We start from the raw sequence: 19,378 nt of genomic DNA on the forward strand, positions 1-19,378 counted from the left end.
ATATTTTTATGTTCCTGGGCCACCACAACATGAGGAACTGTAGTAAAGGGTCACAGGATTAGGAAAGTTGATAACCACTGTCTTCATACTACAATTTCTTCAACAAGAAAAGTTCAATCCTGTAGAAGGTCACTAATGTAAGTAATACATTCTAATTGTAAATCCATCTTCCTTGCTTTATAAGTTTTATGGTACCAGATGAAAATAAATGTAACCTGATTATTGCTAACATAACAAGATATATATGTATATGAGCTGAAATCATTAGTCACAGTTTGCCTGCAATTGTGTGTAATCATTTACATAAGACTTGTGAATTTTTTGATGAAATACCAAATATATACCAAAAGATATAAAGCTGCAGCATTAATCCAAGTGTTGCTTTATTATTTGAGTTGCTAGTAATCTAACTCTTGATGAAAGAATTTTTTAAGTTAAATGCAATGAAATATATCGATAGTTTGAAGCAAATACTATGTTAGAATGTCTGTACTTAAGTCAGCACTTTGTACATGTCAAGAATGTGAATTGATATTTTTAGGTTTCAGCCTGTTTGTCATTTAAAAAATATTTGCAAAGGTGTTTTGAGTCAAAGTGTTATATAAAGAGAAATGAATATGATCACTATAAAGTTAAAACATGTGATTCTTTTCTATTTTAACTCTAACTGGCCATATGACATTTGAGAAGGTCATTTAATTTCTCAATGTCTCACATTGGGTAGATATAACAACAACCTATATTTTCCCTTGCTTGGCTTCTAAAGTCATGGGGAGATTCAAACTGATGACTTAGGCAAAAATGCTTTGTAGTTTGTCCTTTACCGTGACATTGGTTATGGCATGTGTTTAAGGCAATTATTATTTATTGACCTAACACAATATCTAATAAACGAAATATTTGGACATCATTACAATTAATGAGAGCACTATGTCTATTCCCAAAGAGATGCATTCTGATTCATTGAGCAAGAATTAAAAAATTCAGCGAACTACCAGATGCAAATAAAGGAATTAACCAGTAATGTTTGCCTTTCTGCTCCACTAGAAGCTCTGGAGTAATACCTGTGTGTTTTCATTACATAACTTCGGGTCATCACTTACAGGAGAGTTCTAAAATTTCTGTCCTACCAGACCCCAGATAACCCTGTATGTGCACAAGCTTCAGGTTTATTTGCAACCTTCTTAACAGAGAGATCACAACTTAGTGAGCGAGGCTAGCTCAGGCCATGTGTGCTCAGAGAGTGGGACTCACGGGCCACTTAGTCCACAAGGATATGCTGCATCGTTTGGTTCTCTTTTTGAGGAGGTGTCTTTGTTTTAAGCTTAGAAGCTATCGAGCCCATAGAATGTCTCTGAAAGCCAGAAACAGTTGCCATAGCATTTTCCTTCTCTGTTCCTGCCTACCCTCCTTCTTTAAAGCACGAACAATCTGAGCTCTCTTTCTTTTGGGAGCAGATGTCTCTCCAGGATACAGGGTTCCAGTGGTGTTCTATCCACACTACATACTGACTGTACCTGGTGGGAGGGTTTAGTAAGTCCGAGGGTGGCATTAAGTTTCCTAAGACAGATAGACTCATCTTTGCAGATACCACCACTGCAGAACAGAAAACAGACCTAGGGAGACATTTCCTCCCACACACCATCCCAATCCCATTGGCCCTCTAAGACAGCCAAATTACGAGTCCCTGAAACACAACCTCGTCATTTCCAGCATTCTCAGCGTGGACAGCAACTGCATCCTGAGCGCTTCCTCTGCAGTGTGCTTTGGGAGAGCCACAGCCTTCGGTGCAGCGCGCGCCCGACTGACTCGCGCCCTTGCTCCTCCCTGTCCACCCGCCCCCCTTAGCCACTTTGAGGGATTTCCTCCCTGGGCGGCCTTTGCAGCAGCAACACGTCTGCCTGGTTCGCGGTAACTGCGAGAATGGATCTCCGAGGAAGAGCCCTTCTCAGCGGAGACAGACTTCGGATTCTCCTGATGCTCTTCCGTGAGTAGCATCTGGGGACCAGGAGTGCAGAATGCATTCTGCAGAGAATCCAATTCACAGAGTAAAACCAGTAGCTTTGGGTTTAAAACTGGTCTTTATGTGCTGTGTTTATTTGGGGCTGGCGGTGGGGATGACCCATCGGTGTCACAGAACTCCCTGAGAGCCACAACACCTGTGTGGCATCAACCAGACGTACACGATAGACAGTACTCACGATAGGGAGGGGGAGGGCCCGACACTGGCAAGAAAGATTCAGCTTTAACCCCCCAAGTGTGTGTTTTCTTAAAAGCCCAGTAGTATTGTAAGTAAGGACTTAATTTTGCCTTAGATTCTGTTTTCATTATAAATCATAGTCAGTGAATCAGAATTTGGTAGCCCTGAGTTAGAGAAAAGGCTTGTGGAGCACACAGCTTCTAGCTGTGAACTTTGCCACTCCAAAGCCTGCAGAGAACCGTCTCCTAAAGCCACGGGCTACAGAAATCAATGGGATTGCTTTGCTTGCTCTGCAGATGCAATGGCCCAAACCGTGGCGGAACAAGAAGTGGAAAATCTTTCGGGCCTTTCCACGAACCCCGGGAAAGACATATTTGTGGTGCGGGAAAATGGGACGACGTGTCTCATGGCAGAGTTTGCAGCCAAATTTATAGTACCTTATGATGTGTGGGCCAACAATTACGTGGATGTAAGGAACCTTTTCCTCCCCAGCTTGCCCCTAGGGCTGCAGGGCCGAAGGGCACCCTCCCTTCTAGCCCTGCCAAGACCTCAGTTGCCCGCCTCTTCCCCCCAAACCCCTGCAGGCTGTTCCCGAATGCTGCATGGGGGTTCCAGCTTGCAACGCCTTCTGCTCGCCCTGCCTGCTTTAAAAGTAAACCCCCTCTCTGCTCCCCTCCTGGAGGGGTGTGCACGTAAGAGTCTACCCGCATGTTCTTGGACCCCCGGAGCGCGCGTGCAAAGGAGCGCCCAAGCCCAAACCTGCAAGCTAGAGTTTGGACGCGCAGCCCTTCCCGATCCGCGCCAGGGCCCCGCGCGCTGAGGGGGCGCGGGACGTGTGTGTTCCCAGCTGATCACAGAGCAGGCTGAGATCGCCTTGACCAGGGGAGCTGAGGTGAATGGCCGATGTGGCCACAACGAGTCGGAGCTGCAGGTGTTCTGGGTAGATCGCGCCTACACACTCAAAATGCTATTTGTAAAGGTAATTGGTCCTGGGGATGCAGAGGGATGGTGAAGTCCGCGTGGATGAGCGCGGTAGTGGCCTCTGGGTTGTTCATTATAAAGTAGTCGGAGCGGTTCACAGGAGTTTCCCTGTTTTGGCAGGAAAGTCACAACACTTCCAAAGGACCAGAGGCGACTTGGAGGCTGGGCAAGGTGCAGTTTGTCTATGATACCTCAGAGAAGACTCACTTTAAAGACCCAGTGAGTGGTAAGTAGTCCAGTGGGGATGGAAAAGCTTCCGCACAGTAGCGAGAGCAAGCCAGAAACATGTGTCCTGTCTCTGGGTCTTGGGAACAGCTCTGGGATTTGCCCTCTGAGGGCAAACCTAGCCTGGCCTGCTTGCTCTCTAGGGTCAAAGAAGTGGGAGGATCACTGTGTCCTCAGGAAATCCTGCGCCAACAATCCTTCAGACTCAAGCTGAAACATGACATTGCCATGGAAGGGGCACCAATGAGTTTTGCTATTTTTTTCTCTGCATCACCGACTGGTTTGCTCTCGTGCATTAAAAAATGCAAGAAGATATTGTGAGAGGGTTGGGTGTGCTGCAGGATCTTTCTTTGCACAACAGCATAGCTCTCTGGGGCTTTAACCGCAGCCGCCCCAGGCAGGTTTTGTATCTTGCATCTTAATTCATTAGCTCTCACCACCCAGCCTCACCCTGGTCTTGCAGAATCATCCAAAGGAGAAGGGCACCCATACCTGAAATAACAAAGTGACTATCTGCAATCACCACCAAAGACCAGAGATACATTTAAATGTATTTTAAAACAAAAGCAGAATTCGCTTGTAATGAGGCCTACCATCCCTCATGCTGTGGGCTGGAAAGGGATCTCTTCTGAGGATGCAAAAGAATGCTGGCACCATCTTTTCCTCTTTATGTTTTGATGATTGCAGTAAAACGATTACGTTTTTCCTTTCACCAAAATAATCAAGAATTTCCTATAGGATGAGTGGAGAAAGAGAAGGGAAGAGAAAGGACAGCAAGCATGAGCCGGAAAAGGCGAAAAATGGGGTGCAAACTGTGGAGAGCTGTGCCACTGCTCTCTCTTTGGAATTACCAATCGAGGCTTTAGTCAACAGGGCTGTGTTTTCAGGCAGCACACTTCTTTCAAAATGTAATCCCAAATTGCTATCTAATGAGGACAGTCTCAGAAAGAATGGGGACTTGGTCCTTGGTCTCCACTCCTTGTCTTTGCTGGAACTCCAGCCCTGGGACTGCAGCACCAATAGGAGGCACCCATAGGTTCTGGACTTGGCAGAGAGCTCCCTGGGCTAGGAGCAGCAAGGGCACATCCAGCCCAACTGATGCTTTGGTTCTCCTGCAGCTGGAAAGCACACAGCCAACTCTCATCACCTCGCTGCCTTGGTAACTCCAGCTGGGATGTCCTATGAGTGTCAGGCTCAGCAGTCCATTTCTCTGGCCTCCAGCGATCCTCAGAAAACTGTCACCATGGTTCTGTCTGCAGTGCACGTCCAACCCTTTGACATCATCTCTGATTTTGTCTTCAGTGAAGGTAGGTTAGGTTGGTGCTAGGAAATGGAGAGGGGGCTGCTGATTTTAAAGATGGGTGAGAAGAGGAACTTTTACTGTGCTCCCAGGATGTTTTTGCCTGCATTTCTTCTATGCTGCAAAAGCAATTCCCACAAGATTTTGAGGTTATAAAGTGAATGTGTCAACTTTCTGCAGTACCCACCTCTGTCTACCCCCTTCTTTATTCTCTCACTTACTCCTATGAGAGAAATTATTTCAAGGTAGTTTGATATTCTGCTTATTTCCCATAGGCAGAGTCTAATTACTTTATTTGTACATTCCACTGGGTTGGGACTACCAAGTGAATACAATGAATTGTTTAAATGTTCATAATATTGGAAGATTCCCATCTGAGTCACCCACCACCATTTCCCAAGCTATTTCTCATTCACCCGAATGGAGCTTTCTTTCAACCTATACTCGATAGAATGCCTCCACCAGCCCTGAATAATTATCCCCAGAGCATCTGAGATTTCTGAAAGTAAATTTTCCTTGAGAGAGAGGTCTGATTCTTTTGTGCACCTCCTGCTCCTTCTCTCTTTCTTTCCTCTCCCTACCTCACCCCACCTGCTCTCTCGCTCTCTCCATCCTTCTGCCTTTCTGTGATGCTCTTGGATAGAATTCAGGCCGCCATCTTAATGCTTTTCCATTGTGCTGCATTCTAAGTCCCAGGCCAGTTATTATCTTGGCATTGGTTATTATTCATTTTGGCTTTATTAACATCTAACACAGTACTAGATCAGTGTAGATGTCTAGGTAACTGGCAAAATAGGTGTGCTGATATTCAGTTGACAGAGACTTGCATATGTGTATATTTTAGGAGTGGAAACTGAGATGGAGGAGTCAGGATCCCAAAGTAAAAATATTTACTTATTATAGGAATATTTATAAAATGTAGCATTGAGCATCTTTATTAAGATGAAATAGTACATGTATTATGACATGGTGTTGATGACCCAGTAATTCATTAAGAGAATACAAAACCATATAGTATCCTTCCACAGGGTTGTCACCGCAAGCACATTTGAATTTGAGTGGGAACCTTTAGTGGTATTCAGTGGCTTTTGCTGTCTGCTGGTCAGCTGTTACCAGCTCTCCTTTGTTTGTTGGTACTTCTGGTGTTATAACTGTTGATTTTACTAGTTTCTCACCACTATCCCCCTAGAATCCATTCTGGGTTATTTTTAGGTTGTTGATCATAATCTGTGGACTGAGAAATCATACCTGATGTATGTTTAAATTTATTTGTATACAAAGAACTATTATTGAATAAAGATTAGAGAGCTCTTGACTATGGTTCAGTGAATTTCATTGGGTAGAATTAGTTACATATTTTGTTTAAAAACAATTATTATGCATTTCAAGGTTGTAGGTGGGGAAGATTACAAGGCATACACAGAGACTTTAAGCACACATAATTTCTTAAATACAGACAGAATAGGCATAGGCAATTTGCAGTATTACTCAGGCATTTCAGGCTAGTAATTGGGATATTCTCGCCTGTGTAGTGCCCCAGGCACAGACTTTAGTGTTCCTGGAAAGAAGCAGGCATCATTCAGAATCACTCACTGGATCTTGCACCTTTGTGTGGAAGATATTCTTTTGTTCCTGGAACCTCCTACCTATGCTTCTTAGCATCTGCCCATCACTGCCAAGGTAGAGATTGTTGTATTCCATTTAAGGGAATTGAAAAGATTCCTTTTGGGTTGGCCTCAGGTGCTGGTACTGGGATTTCTAGGGGCTTCCAGTATGTTCTACCTCTCTCTCTCTCTCTCTCTCTCTCTCTCTCTCTCTCTCTCTCTCTCTCTCTCTCTGTGTGTGTGTGTGTGTGTGTGTGAAAGTGAGTGGACTGTATCTGCCAGAGGATGTTTGGTCACATATCTGCACAACCACTATGGTTGTATGAACTTTCAGGTGTGTGTGTGTGTGTGTGTGTGTGTGTGTGTGTGTGTGTGTGTGAAAATGACCAGGGGTTTGTTGTAAAAAGTTCATTTCTTGAGTCAGGAGACTTTTAGCTGATGGCCATCACAGCAAAGAAGGACCAATGAAATAGGCAAGTGGACAGTCACTGGGGCTGAGTGCAGCCAGATGAGGGTTGACATCTTCATCACTCATGTCCCTTTAAATGCACTGGACTTAGCTGCAGAACTGATCTTAATTGCCAGCATAGCCTAATTTTAATGCACACACGAATTTTGAATGACAGTGAACATAGCTGTAATTTTAATATTCAGAGTCTGCTTATGTAGACCATGAGGTGGGGCCCCACATGCCAAGCTCCAGGTGATGCTGTTGATTTACAAAATCCTATAGAGGGCTTGAAGGATTAGAGAGTGAGACATACAACAAGCTTTGGTGGGTGGGGATGGATGGGATTGTAAGAGATGGGAAGCTCCTCAGTACCATCTAGAGAGAGAGTCTCGTAAAAAGACCATCATTTATTGCAGAGGAGAGGAGAGGTGAGGAGAGGAGAGGGGAGGAATGGAAGGTGAGACTTCCTGGAGGAAAGAGTCATGTGTCTAGCAACAGCAGTGTAAGAGCAGGACCATGCATATTAGTGATTGGCCATATGAAGGGATATAGGCAAATGCTTTGTTAAACCAGAAAAACTTGAGTGCATTGAAGTTCATGAATGCCTAAACCAAAACCAATTTTTGCTGCCATTTAAAGCAGTGAAGCCAGTTTCCATCCATTTTGGTTGTGAGATGTACTGCTAATATGGACTCCAAAATAGTATAAGTAATATTGGTATTGCATTAGAAATGATGATGTTCAAAATGAGATTTTACAGATAATTTTTTTGAAATTCAAAAATTTTTAAATGTGAAATTAAATAGTTTCTGGAGTTATTTCAATGCTGGTGAAATCTTGACATTTAAGTAGTTCTCAGGGTATTTTCTGAAAATATTGGAGCTCATTGTAGTTTAGTAATATATTTTATTGCTTCTTATATATTTAATTATAATTTATTATGATCCACTCATTTCTATGTACTATATATATTTTTGTTACTCAAGTATTCAACTGTTAGCAAATTGTATGTGATTAACGCACAAATGCCTTCTAAAAAGGGATTGATCATGCATTCATTGAAATGGCACTTCTGTGGGTCTGAAGGAATATTAACTGTTATATGTCTTAGTAAAAAATTAACAGCAAGCAACCAAAAACAGTGAGAAGAGTTTGGGGCGCCTCTGTGTGACATCCTGTAGCAGCTCCCATGACTTGGAGCAATATAAGTACAAGGTCCTCCCTTATCCATGGGCAGCAGCTATGGGGTGAGGTTTCAAGGGCTAAACAAAGCAAGTGGGCTCTAAATAGCTAAACACTTGCCTAAATGTGTTTTAAAACTAATTGGGTTTGTAAAAAATTGAATTTGGTGCCAATAAGCTTTTGAGCTAAAGGGTCTCAGCCTGCAGTGAAGAAATAAGCAATTGATGGAGAGGGTACCTTTGCATCATTAATACACTAAACACTGTTTGTAATAGCAATGTCACCTGCTGTTCAAAGCAACCCCATGTTTCTCACTTGGGGTTAATTAACTTGTCCTTCTGCAATCAATTCGTAGTATAACTCCTTGAGGGTCTTGGGTATTCCTGGCTGATGGGATAGGGGATTTTTCAGTGGGACAGAATGAATTATCTTGAGAATTTTAATTGTTTGAATGAAAGGAAAATTTGACATGTAATGTCATGAAAATATAATAGAACGTGAAGTTTGTCTCTGGTCTCCTTTATTAGAGACTCACATTATTTAAAACAGATCACAAGTAAACTGGGTCATTTTTAATTTCAGAGAACTGACAGTCAAACAAAAGACACTAAGGTCCCCATGTACACAGCGTACCAGAGGTCCAGAGAACCCTGAATTCAGGAGCATGCACGCTGGTTTTTCCTTGTTGATTTATTTTCAATTTTCTGTGCCAGAAATTGAGCTCAGAGACATGCTGACAAATACTCTACCTTGGAACACTACGACATTGACCCTCTGAGCTTTTAAATCATTTCCCTAACAGCTGTTCTAGGGGATGCTGCTTGTGGAGGCTAATGCTATATTGGAGATGATACCATTCACTTTTCTCTATATTACCCTCCCCAAAGGAAGCTGTGGTAAGATGCCTTGTCATAAGCACTTTGACAGTCTGCAGATTCCAGACCTTTTAGACTTGTGTTTGACAGGTTATTTCCCACATGGCCTTGCTATCATGGATTTCTGCTTGCCAGTACCTCCAGAGTAAGCAGGCAAAGGGAGGTGATTCCAACGTACACCACTGAGAACTGTGTTGAAGGCTCCTGTGTGGAGCCTGTGCATGGGGCCATACAATCTGTCATAGATTTCTATGTTCCAGACACTGTCCTCTGGAGCTAAGGTGGGGCATGCCTTAGAATCATGCCCTAAAGGGTGGAGGAAAACTGGCATTTACCCACCAATGCCATCCATTACTGACAGCTGCTTTAAGGACACATTCTCTGGAATTTATGGCCTGCCTTGTAGTTAAAGTCCATTGGAAGTGGTGAAGGCCTGCTGTACTCAGGGATGGGATTTATGCACCTTCCCTGCCATGGGAGAGTATACCATCTAGTGAGAAATGGTATATACAGCACATGCCATGTTCCCAGCACAAGGATCCAGCTAATGATTATATTTTCATTATTTTTCATCTATAATACATAAATCTTGGTGAACCTACCATTCAAGCTAACAGTTTCTCAGTGAACAAAACTCGAGGTTGCTTTAAGAAAACTTTATGTTTCCCAAGTCAGCTTAGGAGGAGACTCCAAGTCCGCTTAGGAGAGAGAAGTCTCAGGAGAAGTCTCTCCAAGAAAAAAGAGCTTCCCTTTTTAAGGACTTCTGTCATCCATCTACATACAATTCTTTCCAGACTTCTCACCCTCCTGGCTGGTGGTCTAATCTCTGGCCCCAGAATAGGGGAGACACAGTAGGGGAACAGGAAGAGGCATCTAGCCATAGGGGGTGTGAAAGTCATGGTATCTCAGTGAGTGAGCCCTTATCTGAGCCCTATCAAGAGCTTTATAGCACTGAATTGTTTTCAGTAAACATTACACAGCTGCCTGCTCCCAGGCCGAAGGGGAAGTGGGTTTCTGCTCAAGGTCTGGTGTCCCCACAATTCACCCCTTTTTATTTTTAAATGAGGCACTCCTGGCTTAGGTCAAGTAGGGTCACCCTCCCTGGCCCGTCTTTGGGGGACCTTGAACCCCTGTCTTAGGTGGGAGGGGGTCTTCCCTACAGGTTGTCCGTCGACGGAGAGACCCCAACTTTAGAATCATCTGTAATAAGGCTTTATGGCTATTGGGATTGCCATGGGCTAAGGCACTTTGAACTCAGCATGAGGCCAGAATGCCTACTGCCACTGTTACCATTCCTAGGACCCCCACTGACATAGCGCCTCTCTGTCACCTGCCCATCCCCCGATCTGGGCCTTAGCATTCTACCACCAGCCTTTCTTTGCTACAAGGGTGATTTGTAGTTACAATTTGATGGTTAAAACAGTGATAAAGTTTACAATCATTTTAAGATCTACTTAGGAAAGCATTAGATAGTGCACTTGCACAGATACATTAGGTACAATCATTGATGTTACACATGTAGCATCATAAAAAATATGAACAAGAGGCTTGTTGCACTATTTACAGAGTACCAATTTGTTCCTGTCCTGATGTAGTCTGTCGATTTAATGTCAGTAGTATCAGCCGAACATGTAACCCGAGTCAAAGTCTTTTTGTCGCACCAGGACAAACCACATTTCTTCAGAAAAACACACTGGCATAGGTGTGATTCCAGAAACAGGAACTACCAAGTCTGATATTTTAAGTGACCATGTCCTGTTTAAATACTGAAAAGAGGCTTTTGCCACTCATCACAGTCCATACCAATGTCCAAATGTTTTAAATGGGTCCTTTTTTTTTCTGTTGGCTTCATGATGAAAACTCACAGGTCCAGGAGGTTGATGTAGCAGGCCTGATGAGAAACTGGAAATCTTGAACTGACTGTTTTATTTCTTTCTCGGGCTGTAGATTTGATGACATCAAGGGTCAGGAACACCGATTTAGGAGATCTTGAACTGGCTTGGGCAGGCTCCCACGGTCTCAGGTCCAGTTTTTCTCTGCTCCATGCATCTCACCAAATGTTGTGACAGCTACTGAAGCTTTATTCTTTTCCTGCAAGAAAACACAAACATGCCCTCGACCCCAAATTAGGGTCTTCTCTACTGTCTAGCGTATAGATGTTTCCATTTGACCTGAGCAATAGTTGTTTAACTTCCATTACTTCAGAATCTGTCTGAAGCAGATTCCTCACTGGCATTTACATTTTAAAAATTTTAAAATGAGGAGTGGATTATTCAAAGAATCATGTGGGGACTGGGGACATTACTCCCCCTTTTATTTTTAAATTTTGTTTGAACTGTTGAAGTTGGACCATAACAGTAGAAGGATTTGTCTACCCTCCTTAGTCAACTATCTAGGTGAATTGGGATCACTATTTAAAGTATTAGTAGATGTCCTTTAAAAGGGACATAACCATTAAGTACCTTTGAGAATCATTTAAGGATTGTAAACTATACTATGTCCCAAATAGTCCCTTTTTTTCCTTTTTTTTTTTTTTTTACCTGTAGCTCTCACTAGCTGACAAGGCCTCGTTTGCATCTGAACTGACAAGGCCTAATTTGCATCTACACAGACGCCTTTGGGGGTGGGGGCCTGCCAAAGCAGCAGGACAGTTCCCTGAAAAAAACCTCTCTCTCTCTCTTTGACAGGCTCTGAGGGCTTAACTTGAATTTTTTGTTAAAATATTAACCGACTGACTGGATGTTTCTTTTGGCTATATCTAAATCGATTTAGGTAGTTTTTAACTGTTTGAAGGGATTTAAGTATCCCTTTAATCATATCCAAGGCAGTTAGAACAGTTGCTTTTGTCAACATTTACGCATTTACATTCCACACTTCATACATACTGACGTGGCCACGTCCATACACACAGACCATGCATACATATCTCTCCTTTTGCCTATGTTATGATTAGTTAGTTTGTTGAACTGAAACTTCTTTAACAGAACAACTCCAGTCAATCTTTGAATTAAAACAAAAGGTTGAAAAAGTCCTGTATGTCCCTCATCATTTCTTCATTAGAGAAGTTTTGAGCTACACTCAGGGGCTACAGCCATACCCACTCCTTGTAATTCTGTAGATGCAAAGTGGAAAGGCCAGGCTTTTGCCAAAAGTTTTTAGAGATGACTCACAAAATTGACCTTAAATTTGTATTAATAACCTACCCCATATAAATGTAACCAAACATTTTTATTTTATATACCTTTGCCTTTTTCTTTACTGAATACTAATACCTCATTTATTAAATGTTACCAATTTTTTTAATTTACCCATCTTTAATCTATCCTCCCATTGAGGATGATCCTCCAATCCACCCTCCAACTGAGGGCAACTTTTCATCTTAGGTTCCCTTTCTTTTTTGACCTTTATTAGGTGAGGGCCTATACATTTAATCCAATCCACCCTTTAACTGAGGGTGATCTCTTAGGTTCCATTTTTTTCCTGACCTTTGTCAGGCAAGGGCCTAGACATTTAATCCAATCCACCCTTCAACTGAGGGTGATCTCTTAGGTTCCCTTTCTTTCCTGACCTTTGTCAGGCAAGGGCCTATACATTTAATCCAATCCACCCTTCAACTGAGGGTGATCTCTTAGGTTCCCTTTTTTTCCTGACCTTTGTCAGGCAAGGACCTAGACATTTAATCTGGTACCCCTAGCTTGGTACCCCCTTTTTAATACATACTTATAGCCTTACTTGTTGGCTATACTTTTAGATCTCTGAGTTTTCCTTTACGTTCCTGACCTCAGTGGATCAGGTGAAAGACTGGCCTTATTTATTAACTTTACCAATTTTTTAAATTTATCTATCTTTAATCCATCCTCCCATTGAGGATGATTTTCCAATCTACCCTCCAACTGAGGGCAACTTCTTAGGTTTTGCTTTTCTTTTTTGACCTTTGTCAGGCAAAGGCCTAGACATTTAATCTGGTACCCCTAGCTTGGTACCCCCTTTTTAATACATCCTTATAGCCTTACTTGTTGGCCAGTCTTTTAAATCTCTGTTTTCCTTTACTTTCCTGACCTTAGTGGATCAGGTGAAAGACTGGCCTTATTTATTAACTTTACTAATTTTTTAAATTTATCTATCTTTAATCCATCCTCCCATTGAGGATGATTCTCCAATCCACCCTCCAACTGAGGGCAACTTCCTAGGTTTCGCTTTTCTTTTTTGACCTTTGTTAGGCAAAGGTCTAGACATTTAATTTGGTACCCCTAGCTTGGTACCCCCTTTTTAATACATACTTACAGCCTTACTTGTTGGCTATTCTTTTAGATCTCTGAGTTTTTCTTTACTTTCCTGACCTCAGTGGATCAGGTGAAAGACTGGCCTTATTTATTAACTTTACCAATTTTTTAAATTTATCTATCTTTAATCCATCCTCCCATTGAGGATGATTTTTCAATCCACCCTTCAACTGAGGGCAACTTCTTAGGTTCAGCTTTTTTTTTTTTTTTTGACCTTTGTTAGGCAAAGGCCTAGACATTTAATTTGGTACTCCTAGCTTGGTACCCCCTTTTTAATACATCCTTATAGCCTTACTTGTTGGCCAGTCTTTTAAATCTCTCAGTTTTCCTTTACTTTCCTGACCTCAGTGGATCAGGTGAAAGACTGGAGATTTTTTATTTTATTTCTTATTTTACCCTCCTTTTTTTTTTTTTTTTTTTTGACTGGGTTTCTCTCTATCCTTTTGGAGGCTGTCCTGGAACTCACTCTATAGACAAGGATAGCCTCCATCCTACCTACCTCTGTCTCTTGAGTGTTGGGATTAAAGGCATATGCCACCAACACCCGACTCTAAAGATCATAGCGAACATCCTTCCAATCTGGGACATTTAAGCCTCCCCCAGCAATGAACCATGGACTCGCACGTTCAATCCATTTTAAAAAGCCTTCCAAGGTTTTAGACTTTACTGTAGTAACTTTTTAACTTGATACTGTAATTCAAGCTTCCCAGAACTATTTCCCATGGTTTCTTTTCTTTTTTCCCCAATCTGTCCCTGGCCAGAAAAAGAGATGAACCCGCTCACTTACCTCACTTTCAAGATCTCAGTGGCATCCTCAAATTGTCGCACCTGCTGTGCGGCCTGCATTCGAAAATGTAGTGAGGTGGTCGGGATAGATGACACAGAGACCGGTTGGTTGCTTTAAGAAAACTTTATGTTTCCCAAGTCAGCTTAGGAGGAGACTCCAAGTCCGCTTAGGAGAGAGAAGTCTCAGGAGAAGTCTCTCCAAGAAAAAAGAGCTTCCCTTTTTAAGGACTTCTGTCATCCATCTACATACAATTCTTTCCAGACTTCTCACCCTCCTGGCTGGTGGTCTAATCTCTGGCCCCAGAATAGGGGAGACACAGTAGGGGAACAGGAAGAGGCATCTAGCCATAGGGGGTGTGAAAGTCATGGTATCTCAGTGAGTGAGCCCTTATCTGAGCCCTATCAAGAGCTTTATAGCACTGAATTGTTTTCAGTAAACATTACACAGCTGCCTGCTCCCAGGCCGAAGGGGAAGTGGGTTTCTGCTCAAGGTCTGGTGTCCCCACATCCACACACACTGTGAAAGAGGACCAAGCCTTATCTCTAGTGACAAGAACAGAAGAAACTATTATGTGTTAGCATTTTATTACTGAAACAAAATATCCGATATAGCCTATGATTTTGAGACAAGGTCTCACTATGTAGCCCAGGCTGGCCCCAGACTTGCAGACATTCTTTTGTCTTTGCCTCCCAAGTGCTGGGATTACATGTCTAAGCCACCATGCTTGTGTTTCCATGATATCTTTTGGTATCCCTATAGCTTGGTATTGTCTTAAATTCCTCCTTCTTGTGGCCTTAGTTCAGGTTTTCCCTAAAGTAGCAAAGAACACATTTGAGAATCTTCAATGGAATTCCAGCCTCTTTCCTCTCCTCTGCTCTCCCTCTGCCTTACCTACGCCGCAGTGACACAGCTGAGTCAATCTATTCCTTCCCAATGGGGCTTCCTTTACCCCTGGGCACAGTACTTAGTCCCTTGGAGCCTCCATTGCTTCATGTATAAAAAATACAATAATGTTATTTTCCTTGTGGAGTTATTGTGTTAATTCAGGGATTTGAATCTAGGTGTGCAAATGTACACCTTTAATCCCAGGAGGTAGAGACAAGAAGATTATGAGTTCATGAACAGTCTGACATACCAAATGAAACTATCTTAAAAGAAAGGGGAAAATAGGAATTGGCAATGTTTTTTAAAGCTGTATACTGGAGTGTAAGTTCCCATTTATTCTTAGCAGAGAGGAATGATTTCCAGATGCAGGAGCCTTCTCTGCTCTTTCTGATTGTCCTGTATTTGGTGAGAAGATTTTAAAAGAGCCTAGCATATAGTAGTGACTCAGTAAATGCTTTCTGCACAGCTTGACTTGAAACTTTAGTCCTTTGAAAGAGATATTAAAAGCTGAGTTTCTGTGCACGTGACTCATAGCATGGTGAAAGGATCCCTAGTTATCTACAAGGTGTGACTATCAGAAGGTCAGACTTTTCCATTCCTCTCCCCTTCTCTACCCCCACATGTTTCCTTGGATACACAGGGCTATACATTATTTTGGATTTTTAAGAGAGTGGAAGCATGACCCAGTTGTGAAGTATTGCATACAAGTTCTCTCCCAATCTAAATGATGGCTACATGAGTTGTTCAAATGTAAATATTTATCAAGGTGTATTTGATTTAAAATTATACTCCAATCTGAGTATATTAAATGTTCAACTTTTAAAGTGTGCATGCAATTTAAAGTGTCATATTTAAAGTGAACAATTGTTGAAAGTACATAATTCAACACATTTTTATATATACTTGAAATCTAGACATTGATTAAAGATACAAACTATTCTCACGAGAACCGAAAGTTCTCTTGCATCCCTTTTCCTGTGTGTTCGTCTTTCTGGTTTCTAGGACCATGGAATTAATTTTACTTGTTTAAGAATTGCATAGAAACAGGGATAATAGAATATGTACTTTTTAGTGTCAATTTTTATTCAACATAAGGATTCTGAAATTCTCTCCTTTTGTAATTTGTAGCCATATTTCATTCCTCTTTACTGTTGATTAATATCCCACTTTATGCATATTCTGCAGTTTACTCCATTTTGATGAACATTTTGATAATTTCCAGATTTAACTATTCTCAATAGTTTCTATGGATAGTTTCATGTTAGTCCCATCATGTCTATATATTTCATTTTCCTTAGGTTGGTCCAGGGAAGGTAATGCTGGGTTCCAAGGCAGGTGTGTGTTTGTCTTTACTAGTAATCACCAGACTGTCTAACATTTTGGCAATTTAACCAGGTAGTTTAACACTTTACCAGATAAACAGTTTTCAACAAACATCACATGTTCCTGTCTTTGCCAGTACTTGTTATTTCCAGTCTTCCTGAATATTTTGTACTTACAAGTAATACTGTGTGTGCTAGATTTTAATTAAAAGTACAAAAATGGAAATTAAAATGATAGTGGTTAATTCCAAAACATTAGAAATTTAAAGAGATTATTCAAGTAAATTTAAAATTGAATAAATTACCCATATTTTTGGATTGCTGCCATGAATCCAATAACTGAATATTGACTTGCTAAACTAGTATATATTTACTTTTATATTAAGTAGAAATAGTAAGATTAAGTGAAAGAAAAAAAAAGACCTGTTCAGTCTACAAAGAGACTTTTTTTTTAATCTCTGTTTCTATCTTGCTTTTGGGAAGAGGATTTAGGGTTTGGATTATTTTCACTAGAGCTCACCGTTTTTGTCTTTCTCATTTCAGAGCACAAATGTCCAGTGGATGAGCGAGAGCAGCTGGAAGAGACCTTACCCCTGATTCTGGGTCTCATCTTGGGTCTTGTCATTGTGATAACACTTGTGATTTACCACATCCACCATAAAATGACTGCCCACCAGGTGCAGATCCCAAGAGACCGATCCCAGTACAAGCACATGGGCTAAGGACCGTTAGGCAGACAGCCTCTAGGTTCTGCCCCCAAACTGGATCAATTAGAATGACAATGTCACTTTTCACCTGTATACAGGATACACCAACATAGCTACACTCCAACAGGCCGGGTCACCTGAGTCTTGCCTGGTCTCTGTCCATGCTTAAACCCAGGGATGGCAGGCAGGTCTTGGGATCTGTGGGGTTGAATGGTGACTTTTGTGTCCATGCTGGGGTGTAAGAGTGGGTGGGTAGGGTAATAGACAACTTCCATGCTCATGACGGCTTAGCTTTGACTCTCTGACTATGTAAGTCTACAGCACTCAGAAGGACATATGTGACCCTTACGTTTAGAAACTGGAAACACTTACTTTGGGAGACCTCTCTTTGCTCCCTTGGCCTCAGCTCACTTACAAGGTTTTCTTTTCTTTCCTCTTATTTAATATACTGAATTTAAAATCTTTCTTCTCACATATATTACATCCCAACTGCAGCTTCCCCTCCCTCCTCTTCTCTACCACCCACTCCTCTACTGTTTCCAGCCTCCTTCAGAAAAGGCAGGCCTCCCAGAGACATCAACCAAACATGGCATATCAAGTTGCAATAAGACTAAGCCCCTCCCATCATATTAAGGCTGGATGAGGCAACCCACTGGGAGAAAAAGGACCCCGCAAAAGCAGGCAAAAGTGTCAGAGACAGCACCCCACTCCCACTGTTAGGGGTTCCACAAGAAGACCAAGCTACACAACCATAACATATACGCAGAAGACCTAGGTCAGACACATACGGGCTCCCTGATTGTCGATTCAATCTCTGTGAGTCCCAATGAAATCAGGTTAGTTGTTTCTGTGGGTTTTCTTATGGTGTCCTTGACCCCTCTGCCTCTGCCTCCTACAATCCTTTCTCCACCTCTTCTACAGGATCCCACAAGTCACACCTAATGTTTGGCTCTGGTTCTTCACATCTGTTTCTATTGGGTGCTGGATGAAGTTTCTCTGATGATGATTATGCTAGGTTCCTGTCTATGAGTATAGCAGAATATTATTAGGAATCATTTCATTGACCTTTTTTTTAAAGCCTGTTATGTCTGGTTCTATCCTATGTGTTTAGGCTACCCTGCCTCTGGTTCCTGGCCCTCCAGACAATGTCAGGGGTGGGCTCCCTCTTGAGGCATGGGTCTCAAGCTGGACTGGACATTAGTTGGCCACTTCTTCAATTTCTGTGCCACCTTTAGCACATCTTGTAGCCAGGACAAATTGTAGGTCGAATGTTTCCAGGCTGGGTTGGACTTACATGGTTTTCAATGCACACAAAATACAACCTCATGCTCCCTGCAGCACGATCCATGAAAGTGATCTACGCTTCTGGCTGGCATTCTGCATGTCTAGTGATTGTTTTGGGAATGTTCCACTGCTACCTGCACCAAGTGACTTTGCAGCACAAGAACCCGTTTAATGTCACTATGCACAGTTGTTTGGAATTCATAATATGTCAGGTCCAAGTGAATGGACCTAAAGAATCAGTCCATGTGAGTTTGCTTTTGAAAATGAATTAAAAAAAACAAACTACACTCTGGCCTTTGGCTGTCTTTTTGAAACAAGAAAACAAATAAAACTACAATGGCTTCTTTAGTAACCAGAGAAGAACATAAGATTAAAGCTGATATCATTATTTTTTTGTAAGAGGATAAACAAACACGGGGCAAGGATGAGATGAGGAGAATGTTGGTATTTCGCAGCTGTCTTAGGGTTTCTATTGCTGTGAAGAGACATCATGACATGGAAAATCTTATAGAGATAAATTTTTAATTGGGGCTGGCTTACAGTTCAGAAGTTTAGGGCACTGTGCAGTTGGAATTTTTTTCTTTGGGTTACCATCCAGCTTTCAAATAAAGACTTGGAGACTTCTTATTAATTATGAATGCTCAGCCTTAGCTTATGCTTCTCCCACTAACTCTTTTACCTTAATTTAACCTGTTATGAGATTTCTGCCTGGGCACCGTCATGGCCTTAGCCCCCAAAATAACACATAGAGACTCCATTAGTTACAATACTGTCAGCCAATGTCCAGAGCTTCTCATTGGCTAGTTATGCCTTATTTATTAACCCATAATTACTAACATATATTTTTGTAAGGACTTATCTTCCTGAGAACACAGCCTCATGCTTCCTCTCTTCCCGGGATCACATGGCGATTCTCTACTCTTGACTACATTTCCCAGAATCCTCCTCGACTCCTAGTCCCACCTTTCTTGCATCCCTATTAACCAACAGTGCTTTATTTACCAACCAATGGGACAACATATTCACAGAAGGGCTGCCCTATCATTAACCTGTTTCTATTCATCTACATTTTGCCTAAGGGCATTTTACCTTTATTTCATTCTGTATGTCCTATATTCCTGCTTCTTCCTTGTCTGTCTGTCTGGCCCTTGGAGTCTCCCTGGTATGTGGCACGAATAATAAAAACCATAGACAGATATTGGGGTTCAAGCTGAAGATCAGAAAGCAAAGAAGTCAACCACTAAAGAGTTCTTACCTCTACCAAGGCTGGGGCAATCCTGTCCTCAACATGA

At 41.9% G+C, this 19,378-nt stretch overlaps 1 protein-coding gene across 1 annotated transcript; it reads left to right on the forward strand.

The window, feature by feature from the left end:
• Nucleotides 1-1,459: 1,459 nt before the first annotated feature.
• Nucleotides 1,460-18,373, forward strand: Lamp5 (lysosomal associated membrane protein family member 5). Its single transcript, XM_005068682.4, has 6 exons — nucleotides 1,460-1,987; nucleotides 2,497-2,669; nucleotides 3,048-3,179; nucleotides 3,302-3,407; nucleotides 4,525-4,713; nucleotides 16,639-18,373. The coding sequence occupies exons 1-6, from the start codon at nucleotides 1,924-1,926 to the stop codon at nucleotides 16,815-16,817; spliced, it is 843 nt and encodes a 280-aa protein (XP_005068739.1). The 5' UTR covers nucleotides 1,460-1,923; the 3' UTR covers nucleotides 16,818-18,373.
• The last annotated feature ends 1,005 nt before the right edge of the window (nucleotides 18,374-19,378 follow it).

The sequence above is a fragment of the Mesocricetus auratus genome, unplaced genomic scaffold, assembly GCF_017639785.1.
Source record: "Mesocricetus auratus isolate SY011 unplaced genomic scaffold, BCM_Maur_2.0 Super-Scaffold_100004, whole genome shotgun sequence".
NCBI classification, from domain to species: domain Eukaryota; kingdom Metazoa; phylum Chordata; class Mammalia; order Rodentia; family Cricetidae; genus Mesocricetus; species Mesocricetus auratus.

What these genes read in the sequence shown, in the direction of transcription:
- Lamp5 (XM_005068682.4), top strand. Translation starts at nt 1,924, where the DNA reads ATGGATCTCCGAGGAAGAGCCCTTCTCAGCGGAGACAGACTTCGGATT. An exon ending in TCAAAATGCTATTTGTAAAG is followed by an intron (nt 3,180 to 3,301) that starts GTAATTGGTCCT and finishes CTGTTTTGGCAG; the next exon opens with GAAAGTCACAACACTTCCAA. An exon ending in CTTTAAAGACCCAGTGAGTG is followed by an intron (nt 3,408 to 4,524) that starts GTAAGTAGTCCA and finishes GTTCTCCTGCAG; the next exon opens with CTGGAAAGCACACAGCCAAC.